This window comes from Cavia porcellus, unplaced genomic scaffold (assembly GCF_034190915.1).
Source record: "Cavia porcellus strain 051 isolate PalLab524CR breed Dunkin Hartley unplaced genomic scaffold, mCavPor4.1 scaffold_16, whole genome shotgun sequence".
NCBI classification, from domain to species: Eukaryota; Metazoa; Chordata; class Mammalia; order Rodentia; family Caviidae; genus Cavia; species Cavia porcellus.
Window position 1 is genome coordinate 48,542,539 of NW_026947499.1, and position 12,865 is coordinate 48,555,403.

The following is a 12,865-nucleotide window of genomic DNA, read 5'->3' on the forward strand; positions in this document are numbered from 1 at the left end:
TAGATGCTACCACACTAAACAGCTCTAGACCTTGTAACATAACAATCAGCAATTCCAGTGTGATACTCCAAACTCTTAAAGAGGTCTCCCTGTCATGTGCCCTATGAAATCAGTAAAGATCACCAAGGAAGGCCACAGAGATGCATGTGTGATTTGCCTGTCACAGAGTTCCACATGGGAGAGGTGTACAGGTCAATAGCCATGCCCAATGCCAAGACCTGCAAGTAGGAAGGACCTAATCCTCAGGGCTGCGAGCCCATCCACTGCCCTCAGCCTCTCACCTTGACAGTTTCCAGCTCCATGCGAAGGCGGTTATTCTCCGACAAGAGGTCTCGGTTTCTAGTTTCAATTTGTTGCAGCTGTGTCTCTAATTCAGCTTCATATTCTCGGCTACCCTCCTGGAATTCGCGGAGTTCCTCCTGTGTATTCTCTGCCCTGCAGCAGAATTCCAAAAGGTCAAGTAATAATTTATCGGCCACTTACTGTGTTCTGGGCATTGTGCCATTTAGTGCAGTATGTGAATCTCTTTATTCAACTATCATTATTCCCATTTTATGGACAAGAGGATACAACTTAGAAAAGATGAAAGACTTGTCAAATTGGGAGTATTGTTACATACCTATAGTTCTAGCTACTTGGGAGGCTGAGGCAGGAGGATCATAAATTGGAGGTCAGCCTGGGCAACGTAAGTGAATGTGATTAAAAATGTTGAAGGATATAGATCAGTTCTATAGCACTTACTTATGATGTGTGAGACCCTAATTCAAGTCTCAGGACCTGGCAGGAAAAAAAGGTAACTTACATAACAGTCACAGGCAAGTCGTAAGACGAACTTGGATCTAACTTGAGTATGCCTGACTATAAAACCTCTTCTTAATCAATTCACTATTCACTCCACATATATTTTTCAGCCCAACATCTAGAAAATAACTTTGGATTCTGCATCTCCTGTGAATTTATTCAGTAAATATCTCTTTAGACACTAAACATGAAATAGATGTCAATTTATCATATCACTATAATCTGTTCCTAGTCCATTCCAAATGCTAGTGGAATCCAGTCAGTCTGATTTAACAGTTCTCAATTTTTTGTTTGTTTTTTGTTTTTGAAACACGGTCTCACCATGTAGTTTAAGCTGGCCTTGAACTCACAGTAACCTTCCTGCCTCAGCCTCTCAAGTGCTGAGATTACAGGCATGTACCACCATGCCTTGCTCCATAATCCTCAAAATTAAAGAGACTTTTTTTGTAAGTTAAGCCTAAACTATTTCTATTGTTTTTCCTGTCATTGATACACACACACAGTTTTTTTAGGGGGGTGTAGTGTTGGTAAAAATCAAACCAGGACCCTGACCCATGCTGGGCAAGTGCCCCCTGTGATACACCCTAATTCTCTGGATTATCTTTAACCACTTACCAGTTTAATTATTTAAATAGAGGATGGCTAAAAATTACATCTTTTTTCATTTATTTATATAAGATAACAGGAAATATAAAAACAATTATATCAAACGTATCAATATGAGAATCAACTGGTTGAAAGGATGCCTTGGGATGGTTTGCAGGTAAACAAACGTGGTGCCCGAATGATGCTCAGGTAAACTGCCAAGTCAAGGGCAAACTAAAAACATTGGAATGAGACCCCATGTGAGGACTCCAAGAAGAGTAAAACAACAAACCAAAAAACCAAACAAAAACAAAACTCCAATACTCTATAGAAACACACACACACACACACGAAAGATGGGCACTAAAACATTGGTTCCAAATTTTAAAATCCACTATTTTTCTAGACACAGAGGGAAGTTCTTTTCCCCATTCAGAGGAACCAACCAGCTGTGGCAGCTTAGAGCTGACCAAAACCCTTCCGGAATGGCAGAGCGGCAGCTGGATCCTTATGGTCCCTGCTCTGCTCCCACTGGCTGCCACCCTGGCTAAGTTATTTTCCTTCGATGATAATTAGTTTCTCCTACTGGTTCTGCAGGGCTCACCTCTGCTTGTAGGTCATCGCTAGATCTTTCCAATAGTTTGCTTCTTCTTCCTCAGAGCTGAAAGTCTTTCCCGAGTCCTCCATTGTGAAAATGGGGAGAACTCACTCCTCTTGCGGCATGGTCTCTAAGAGAGACAGTTTTAAAATTACTACTCGTGTCTGGGTACACAGTTAATCTGTAATGGAAAACAAACCCCTCCACTTAATGCTTCATTAAATGACAAAATACTGCCCCCAACCTGAAACTAAACCCAAACCAAAGACAGCCCACCCCCACCTGTTACACTCCATGGCTTATTATCAGGACTTAGGTTTATTGAGCGCCTACAATAAAACCCAGAGATCCGAATAAGATATCTCCAAGATCACTGCTTTCCCTTATGGGGCGAGATGTCAACTATATGATAAACCATACTGCGAGTGCAGTGACAGAAATAGGAATAGGATATCTACGTATAGTAAGTTACCCATATGTAGGGTGCACATTTGGTGGGTTCTGATGTATGTATGTACTCCAGCAATTGTCACCAGAGTCAAGGCAATAAGCATTTCTGCAGGGCCCCGGGCACTGAGGAAGTCCCAACTCCGCCAAGTCACAGAGGACTTCCGGGGAGGGGTGATGGCAGTACGTGGAGGAACACCAAGAGCAGGAAGGTGGACGGAAGGGGAGCAGGAGGTCACTACACAGAGGGGAAGGGGAGGAACAGCCAGGCTTGGAGGGGGAGCTGAGAAAGCTGTGAGGATGAAGGGGGGGCGGGGCTGGGCAGGTTAAAATTGGGGAACTATCACCGAGAGCTTTTCTGATAGGTTAAAAACCTTAGTGGTCACAGGAGCGGTTGGAGGGTTTAGAGGGAGAGAGTGAAGTGCGGTGGGATGGTCCGCAGAACAGGACAGGCTGGGCAGGGTCAAGGTCTCAACTGTGGAGCTACTGTAGCAAAGGAAGGAAGGCAGCCTGAATCAGAAGTGGGAGTGAAGGTGGACGCAGAAGGAATGGATTCCCAAAAATATTTAAAAGGCAAAATCAGCCAAGCGTGTGGAGCAACCTGCAGTCCTAGCTACTTAGGAAGCTGAAGCAGGAGGATCATTTGAGCCCAGATGTCTGAGACCAACTTGGGTAACACAGCAATACCCTGACTCAAAAAAATTAAAAGTTACTAGCACTTGGCAATTTATTGAGGGTGGGAGATTAAAAAAAAAAACAAAGAAAAAGGTGGCAACATCTTTTGGGACTTTAAGTAACTGGGTATCTCCAGGTTACATCCCCATCACCAGAGATGAAAAATACCAGGGGGAAAACTCTCCAGTGGGTGAGCGGAGAGATAACAAGCCTAGTTTGGGATATTTTTAGTTTGACAAGCCCATGACACATTTAGATGCAATAGTGGATCTGAAACTCAGGGCTGAAATCTGAGCCAACAGTCTAACTCAAGTCACGCGTCTGCAGTTGGTTCTTCTCCAGAACAATTAGGGACTCTAAGGAAGACTGCGTACGGACCCCAAGGGACAGCAGATATCATAAAGCAGGCTGAGGAAGAAAGTACAATGGAAGAAGTCACAGAAGGAGAGCAGTGTGAGCAAGCAACTTCCGCCAGGGCAGGAGGGACAAGCGTGACACTGGTAGAGAGGAGGAAAGGAATGGAGTTTTTGAGAACTGAGCTGAGAAGAGAAGGAGACAGACAGCAAGGAGCCGGAGGGTGTGTTGGGACCTTGGCCAGGACGACTTGAGGTTGTTAGGAAAGCAAATTTCTAGGTATAGTTGGAAGAGTAGTTATATACTCCCTGCTAAGACAGACTCTGATGCCCTAGCTCATCATCTGACGTTGAGGCCTTCAACTTGCTGAAAACTCACTGGAAGCCAGGCACGGTCACCCAGTCCTATAATCACAGCAGTCTGGGAGCTAAGGGAGGAGGATCACAAATTCAAGCCCAGCCCAGGATGACTTATCAGCCCTGTCTCAAATAATTAAAGCGGGGAGCAGGGATTTAGCTCAGGGTGAAGGACCTGGGTTCATCTCCAGCACCTCCCAACCCTGCCGAAATTCACTAGCAGCTGGATATGGTGGCATATGCCTATAATCCCAGCACTCTGGAAGGCTGAGGCAGGGGGACTCCAAATTCGAGTCCAGCCTGGGCAACTTCACAACTTACTAAGACCCTATCTCAAAAAGAAACAATAAAGGAAATTTTAAAAGAGCTGTACATAGATATAGCTCATTGCAGCGGACCTCGATGGTTTAACCTCCAATAGCATGCTGGAAAAAAAAGTCACTAGGGATCCAAATAAAATGTCACCGAGGTCCCTTCCTTCCCTAGAGGAAGTTCACAGGCTCTTCCGTTTCCTTGGGACTAAAGAATGAAGAAATCATTATGCTCTTCTCTCCTAATTTTCTTCTGTCCCTAATACAGAGGAAATACCCCACTTACTCACCTCTGCTCCCCCACCCCTAGGGAACATTTTGTCTGAAAACTTGATGGAAGCAGAGAAGCCAGATGGAAAGTGGCTGGTTTGCAGGGCTTGTTAGTTGCTCATTCTTCCATCTTTCTGTGACAGCACCCCGATATGCCCTTGAGGGACCCAATCCTACTCTCACTGCACAGGACTTAGATACAACATCCGTTGCTACCCCTGGGAGAAAGCACAGGCCTACTTGTGGCTCTAGCATCAGTAATGGTGCAGGGCTGGGCCTGAACCCCGTCGAGTCTGTGGGTGTGTAGACCCAGGCCATCTGTGATGCAATCCAGAAGGAAACCCTTTCTGCTAGCAGTGGTAAGGTGGCAGGATGCAAGCCAGGAGCCCTCAGCGGTCATCTTGCTGTGTCTCACAAGGCCAATGCCCGCCAGGAATGAAGCCAAGAGAGTAAAGCGTTGCCAAGGGATGGGGAGATGGTCCTGACAACATCTTTTCTATGGCTGGATCCTTCATACCAGATTTAAGGCGATAAAAGGTGATCAGTTTTCTCTCTTGGTTAAGCCACTTAGGGTTGGTTTCTGGTACAGGTGAGAGCTAATTAATGCATTGAGAGAATGATCTTATTTGCCAAAAGCAAAGGGCAGAGCATTAATCAGTGTGAAGGAGATGAGAAACAGTTGGCTGGGCATGGGTTGGCAATGACTGACATGGTAAGGAGCAGGGGGGAACTCCAGGTTAAAGTGCTGAAAAAGTCCAGATGTCACCTGACACGCCATCACCAAACTGATTCCACAGTGTCGAGAGCCCAGAGCCATACATCTACGAATGAGCAATGGGGCCATTATGATACTACTGGTAATCCTACTGAACCCTCGCAACTGTGTGGTATAGAACCAAGTGTGTGAACAAGATGACATAATGAAGAACAATGTAAACTTCCTTGCAGGTTAAAGGAAGATCGTATGCAAGGTCCAGTGTAATATGTCTCATGACCACTTCTCTAAATACTTCCTACTCATTTATGTCCAGCCACTGTCTTCTCTTCCTTGAACACAGAGCTTGCTCTCACCCCAGGCCCTTTGTACTTGCTGTTCTCATGGCCTCAATGTTTTTACCTCAGATCTCTGCCTGGCAGGTTTCTTTCTTGTCAATGAGATCTCAAGTGTCCTTCCCCAGGACCATATTTAAGTATCGCACCTAACAGCCCTTCCAGCTTTTTCTATGCTACTAATCCTTGCTTTATCTTATTTCATCACTTTCTGAGTTTAGTATTTGTTTATCTTCCCTACCGAAATGTCAGTTTTTGAGTACAAAGACCTTTTCCTTCTTCCTTTTTTATCCCGGAAGCCTATCTAGAACAGTGCTTGGGGTATAAAAGGCATCCAACAAGTGAAAGGAGAAAAGCTGGAGACTGACCACTACCTGGAAGGGGCCATGAGGTCAATGAAAGGCAGGAAGCAAGGGCAGAATGAAGAGATGAGACCCTCTCAAGGCTTCTTTCCATCTGTAAATCCCCAAGCAGCGCAGCAGAGAACTAATGGGGAAAACTCACCATCCCCACACACCCCAGTGATGCTAAGGGGAAGGGGTCAAGGTCTCCCTGTGCCTGTGGTCCACTCAGGTTTACATGACAAGCAGCATCTGCTGCAGCCCCTGGGGAGTGGAAGCCCTCCTTCTGGGAAGTTAGGCCAGGTGAGTTTTAGAAAAGGGCTTCTCGATCTTGACCCCTGAGGCTCAGAACTTAATCCTTAGGAAAACAATGGCCTGAAATGTTTAAGGGGTGCTTCTTTGGGGGGGGGGGAGGCTCTAATCACAGACAAGCTAATAGGAGGGGTCTGGTTTTGAACTTCAGAGACCGAGGAGAAACTACTGACACCTGGACTTATGCCATAGCCTGCACAATCTTTCATACCAACTAACAGGCAAAAAGTACATAAAAATGTCATTTCAACAAAAACGCATGCATTTTAAAAGCAAAACCGAGGGAAGAGCAAGAAATATGCTAAAGACGCAGAGGGAAGAGGTAACAGCTGTACTCTACTTGGTTATGAAAGAGCAGTCTTAAAAATATAAATGTTTTTCTTTGCCATTTGGAAATGTTTCAGAAAACGCTTTTGCACTACTCTGCCACAGAAAGCAGACAAGCTAACTTGCAAAGGATTCCTCCCTGTAGAGTATTTACGGAATTTTAACAACACCTTCGACAGTATTTGCTGTGGGCGCAATATTTAATAAATTCTTTTTGAACAACATCAGCCACTTTAAGCTGTTCTACCCGGAGAGGTAAACACAGCAGTAACTGTTTCTTCGAAGCAGACACTGGAGCAGGAACTCAGTCTGTCTAAAGGCATCAGCATAGGCACAGAGGAGTGGCAGGATCACCCAGCCCAAGTGCAAGGTGCCTGTGAATTAAAGCTCAAGCCCTCCTAGGTCAGACAGACTGACTGGAGGAAGATCCCTTGTGTTGCTTGGGGCTGTGGTCTTCCCAAAAGGATCACTGAAACAGAAAGGATATATTTCTGCCTGGTCACAACACACATGGCTTTGTACCTACTGCTTTAAAAATGGATGTTAGGTTAGTGTATTTCACCTTCGTGTAGCTTGCTAGCTTGGATTGTTAATAAGTCATCATCTCATCCTGCCCCAGTGCAAAGGGGCAAATCTGGTGGGAGCCTCACATATACACATTACCATATCCAGGCAAGAAGAATAAACTCTGGTCTAATGGTCCAAAATTATCTAATTAACACAACTTGATTATATAATTTCTATAAAAATTTCCTTTAGCATCCCTCCCCATGTTTTGAATGATTAACAGAAAAGTCCAAACACACACGTGGGATTCACACTTCTGATTTCAAAACACTAGAAAAAACAAAGTGATCTCTTTCAACTTTCCCAAGTAAACCAAGTGAAGAAAGCCAGCAGTCAGGAGTAACATGCGTGCACGCCCACTGTCAGGACTGTACACCCTCTCTATCCTAACCACACATCCTTCCCAATCAAAGCGCATGGAAGCCCCACAGGGAAAGGAGGGCAGAAAAAGAGGCTTCCTAGTGTCAGCAAGCTCTGACAGCATCTGTGTTAGGATGCTAGCCACACACTTTGCAAAAGTGACATCATGGGGGCAAAGTGAGTCAAGAGTTAGCAAGCCTGGCTTGTCTTTGTGCTTTCAAAACTTACAACAATCTACTGCACCTACAGAAAAGCAAGGAGGCAGGCAAGGACTTGTGCTCAAGGACCGGTTAGAAAACTGCAGAAACCCAAGGGCCAGCAGAGGACTAACAGGAAAAGTATGCAGTGTTTAAGAAAAATGGCACACAGTAAGGTGAAGTCCATGTACATCAAGTGCCATTTTTTGGTTTCTCTCCCCTTCCCTGCAATATTGATAAAAAAAAAAGTGGAGGGGGGTTGGTCAGGCAGGAGGTGCCATAATGCTAGCAGAGCAAGCACTGACATGTGTTTTTGGTTTTGTTTTGTTTTGTTTTAACAAAGAGATCAAACTCATGATCTTGCACTTACCAGGCGAGCACTTAAGCCACTGAGCTAAATCCCCAGACCGAGATGTGTATTTTTCACAACAGACTTTACAATATTTTTTATCCTAAGGATTTTTTTCTATCAAAAATTTTTAGAAAAGCTTGCACCTAGAAAAAACAGAATAGCTACAGATCCAAAACAATTTTATTCTGTGGAACCAAGATGCCAGGGAAATTTTTCTTCTGTGGTCCCCACCCCATTCCTTTTCAATTATTTCTTGGACACCTCCTAAGTGACAGGCACTACTGGAAGAGGCAGGTGCACATCGCCTACACCCCCAGGCCTCGCTTGGCACAGACACAGTACCAGCTGCAGACGCCAACTCCATGTCTGCACAGGCTGGGTTAGGAAATCACCTTGCAAGGAAAGGCTGTGTAATCTCTATGAGCTCACAAGTTCTCAGACAACAGAACACACTCTGAAAACAAAAATAATATTCTCACAGTGTAAACCAAGTTAGGAAAGTATTATCCAAAATGGGATAAAATATACAAATCTGAGGCTCAGAGACTTCAAGGGCATAAATCAGCATCTAACCCTACACCAAAGACACACTAAGGGGAAAAGAATTACCTTTCCAAACCGGTTCAATACGGGGAGGAGGGGAGCGGTCAGATAACCAGAGGCTCTGAATTAGCAGGTGTCCAATTACTCTTCAAAGCACCCTACCCATGGCCTAAAATGCCATCCTATCCCAGAATACGCTGAAACAAAATTCTCTTGGACAATGATAAATCCAGCACGTGCCATGGAGGCTCTTTCCTTTAGAAAGGAAGTTTAAAGGGTCCTGTGGCTAAAAGTAGCAAGACGAGGCACGACCCGGTACAGACCCTGGACAAAGCCATCTCGAGATGCTCTCCAGGTCTCAGAGGATTGAGAACCTGAGATGATTTGGAGAGGATAAATGAGCTTCTTCAAAGGCGGCATCCAGCTGATGGTGGGCTTTCCCACGACCTCGGAGAGGCAGGTAAACCTCAGGACACCCGCAGTGTATCAAGCCTTTTCTCCTTTATCCAATCCTGCCCCAAACTGCTGCTCGGGGAAATCTGAACAGCTCCGCAGCAGCGCTGAGAAAAGCAGAGGCAAAGATGACGGCTCCAAACGTGTCCCCAAAGGGAGGGGACACAAAAGAGAGACAAGTTTTGGAAAGAGGCCTGCACTGGGGTAGAAAAGTCGGTGTGAGGGCGGGGGCATAGTTGGAAACTAAAAAATGAGGGGGGTGGGGAGGAGTGAGAGGCTGGCAGTGGTGGAATGGAGGGGCAGAAAAAAGGCGAGGGGCACGTAGCAGAGGAATTCGGGGAGGTAGGGGAGAACGACTGAGCCCGGCAACCCCTTTGGGACCCGAAGGCCGAACGACCGACAGGTTCAAAGGATAAGGGTAGCGGGACTGAAGAAATTTGCGCAGAAAGAGAAACCAAATTGACAAAAGCGAGAGCCGGGCGCGAAGGACGCAGGGCGGTAGAGTAGAAAGTTTGCAGGGAGGCTCCAAGGAAGCGGTCTTTCGGGAACCAGAGAAGTCCGGGCAGCCAAGCAGCGACGCGCGGCAAGGGCCCGCAGGATCCCTGCTAGGCAGTGGTGGGGCGGGCGGGGCGGAAGAGTTCGCGACGGAAACCCGAGCGGCCACAGTCCCAGCCAGCGAGGACTCCCACTTACCCGGCTCGGGCGGAGAAGACGGCTACCTCGGCGCCCAGGGCTGAGCTGCCCCGGCACTCCGGGGCCCGCCCCCTGCTCGCGGCTAGCGCCGCCTATTGGCTACCGCGCACTGGGTCCGCGTACGGATCAACCAATCAGCGCAGAGCAGCGAGGTTTGGAAACTTTTTTTCGCAGCCTAGGCGCGGTCTGGCCACTCAGCGGCCGCCCAGGGCGCCAGGAGGTGGGGGAGGCGCTGGCTGGCCCCGGGGTACCGCAGGCTGGTCTCTCCCTGACGCCGGGGTTGGGCTTAGATTTGTGAGTCACCATTTAAAGACAATGTGCTGGCCACTGTCTAACACCGACTGCTGCATCCGTGTGTCTTCCCCAAATAAGGCAGGACCAAGATCCAGGTTCTCCGAGGCTACCCCAGTCCCTTTCTACACCTTCGCACCCTAGAGTATTGTGAATTTGCCTTTAGCTGGGAGAAGTGGCACATTTGTCTCATCACAGCACTCTGGGAGGTACAGGCAGGACAAGAAGTTTGGGGCCAGTTTGGTCAATTTTGCGAAGTCACTGGGTTTATTCGCTAGCACCGAAACAAATTTGGCTTTGAGTCCTAGTTCTGTAACTTTTCTAGTTGTGTGAACTTGGGCAGGTTATTTAACTGCTTGCGACTCAATTATGTATAAATGAGGGTACGCAGGAAATTAAGTAAATACTTGCATATGTTTAGGGTAGACAATAACCATATATATGTATGTGTTTGTTAAATAATTGTGGGTTTGTTTTGGGCAAGATTTCCTTATGTATTTCAGTCTGGATTTAAACGCACTATGTATTCCAAGCTGATCTTCAATTTGTGGCAATCCTTCTGCCTCAGCCTCCTGAATGCTGAGGTTACTGTCGGGCACCACTATGCCCAGTGATTTTGTTTTTTTTTTTTTTGTCTTTGTCTTTTTATTGGTACCAGGGATCGAACTCACAACTGCCTGCTTGCAAGGCAGGCGCTTATGCCGCTGAGCTAAATCCCCAGCCCCTATGCCCAGTGATTTTGTTAATGATTTTGTGACTCAGGGACAATGCTTACTTCTTGATATGTTTTTCCTCCATTTAATTTTTACAGCAACCCTAATTGTTCACTAACAAAGTATTGAGAACTCTTATATACAAGGAATCTATTCTCAAAGGGCTTATAGTTTACAGAGAGAAAGATACTAAACTAGGAAGAAGGTAAAATAAACTCCAGATGTTACTAAGCTTCATGTATGAAGCAAATTCATGATTTAAAAAAAAAAAGGGAGGGGACACTTTGCATAGAATAGTCAGGGAAAGTCGCTCTCAGGAGATGACAATGAAGAGCTCCAGATAATGAGAATCACAGGGAAAAACCACTTTTTTGTGGGGAGAGGGCTGAGGCTTGAACCCAGGGTGACTCTACCACTCTACCACTGGGTTATATCCCCAGCCCCCCCCCCCCATTTTTAAAAAATTGAGACAGGTTCTCATTACATTGCCCAGGTGGGACTCAAATTTGTGATCCTCCTGTCTTACCCTCCCTGAATCCTAGGGTTAAGGCATGTACCACCATTCCCAGCTAGTAAAACACTTCTTTGGTACTCATTTTAAGGATGAGAAAACAAGTATGTGAAATTAAACGAACGCATGAGGCTTACATTTAGTAACTAAGGAGTCAGGTTTCACACTTTGACCTATATTCTTGTTCTTCCTCACATGTTAAATGAAGAGTCCCTTTTCATTCCCTACTATGGTTAAAATGACCTTTCTTTAATTCTACTTTAACGCCTTGCTAGTTTCTTTTAATAAAAAGCCCAGACACAAAAGGGAACCACCACCTATACCACAGGGAGTTAAGGAAAGTACCAAAATGTTTTTCAGGATACTTCCAGTCTAGTCCCAAACACTAACATTTAATTTGCATTCTGCTTGGCACTTAGTCTATTTTTTTTTTTTTTGGTCTTTTTCATTTTTATTGGTACCGGGGATCGAACTCACGACCACCTGCTTGCAAGGCAGGTGCTTATGCCACTGAGCTAACCCCCAGCCCCTTGGCACTTAGTCTAATACTTTCAGCTTTAGAATTTTATTTGACTGTCACCACCCTTAAGGTTTTTAGGAAGGGAGTAGTCACTCCAGTTTATAGAGGAGCTGAAGCACAAATTGGTAAGGTATTGGTATTGACTAAATGACATCCATCAAGTCATTTAAATGACTTGCTTCTTAATTTCCTAAATTTTCAATAAAGAAAAGGAGAAGGCCATCGAAATGATTCTCATTATTCAGGAGCAAATTCTTGAGGAAATCTGTCACTGGGTAAAATCTTAAAAATGAAAAGAAAATCTGGTGTACTTTTAAACTTTCTCTCAATTTTATTTTATTTTTAAAAACAGGGTCTCACTATGTAATGCAGCCTGGCCTTGAACTTCCTCCCTCAGACTCCAAAGTGCTGGAATTATAGGCATAGGTCACTATGTCACCATGGCTCCCTTCATTTTATGATTTTTAATACACATCAAATTAGTATGTCTGCTTTATTTCAGCTCCTTTTCTGCCAAATCTGGGACATGAGCTGTTTCAGAGTTTTTCTTTGTAGCGTTGAGATATGACTGAGCAGGCAGCTCAGTTTCTCTTCTACAGATCCTTTCATCCTAGTTTTTCAGTCCAGAAGACCAAACCTAACTAACAGAGAAGTTGCAAGAGAGAAAATGTTTTAGTCTTGGACTGGATAACTTAGCATAATCAAATGCAAGATAACCACATAAGTAGCACAAAAACAAATCATCATCCTTATTTCGCAAATATGAAGATTCTTATTTGGACAAGGAAAAAACTCAAACTTTCATTAAGTAGGAATAAAAATTAGCAGGCTATAATTAAGTTATAGCTTAGAAAATTTAAAGCATTTTGTTTTCATAAATATCATATTGTATTTCAATTATTATCTCTGCTTAGTTTGCTACAGAAGCAATAACATAGTGTCTGTTTAAGGTATTTGTAGTCAGACTTATTCTTTTACTTACCAGTTTGCTTCTATTCACTACATTTACCTGTTGAGTCTAGACGATTCTGGACTTCAAATAATGACCAGCAAAATCAAACAATGTTTCTGCCTCTTATATTTTGTAGCTCAAACCTTTTTCAAAAAGCAATTACAAATCTACAATTTGTTTTCTTTTTTATATTTTTGGTTAATATTGTCTATTCAGAAATATGCCACCAAAAATGAAAAAAGAAAGACAACCTGTAGAGCGTAGCCTATTTGTTTGGTATTTTGAA

General features: G+C 44.6%; 1 protein-coding gene across 3 annotated transcripts in view; it reads right to left on the reverse strand.

Moving 5' to 3' along the window:
• Positions 1-9,737, reverse strand: part of Nde1 (nudE neurodevelopment protein 1) — a 31,296-nt gene extending 21,559 nt beyond the window's left edge. For 2 of the 3 annotated variants that reach the window (XM_003477793.5, XM_005007515.4), the window contains exons 1-3: positions 9,593-9,737; positions 1,991-2,114; positions 282-435 (exon numbers count right to left, since the gene is read on the reverse strand). In XM_003477793.5, coding sequence (XP_003477841.1) covers positions 282-435; positions 1,991-2,073 — 237 coding nt within the window. In that variant the 5' untranslated portion in view covers positions 2,074-2,114; positions 9,593-9,737. Of the gene's footprint in view, positions 1-281; positions 436-1,990; positions 2,115-8,769; positions 8,794-9,592 lie in introns of those variants that run through there. The other variant, XM_013141692.3, reaches the window with a different exon arrangement.
• Between the last annotated feature and the right edge of the window lie 3,128 nt (positions 9,738-12,865).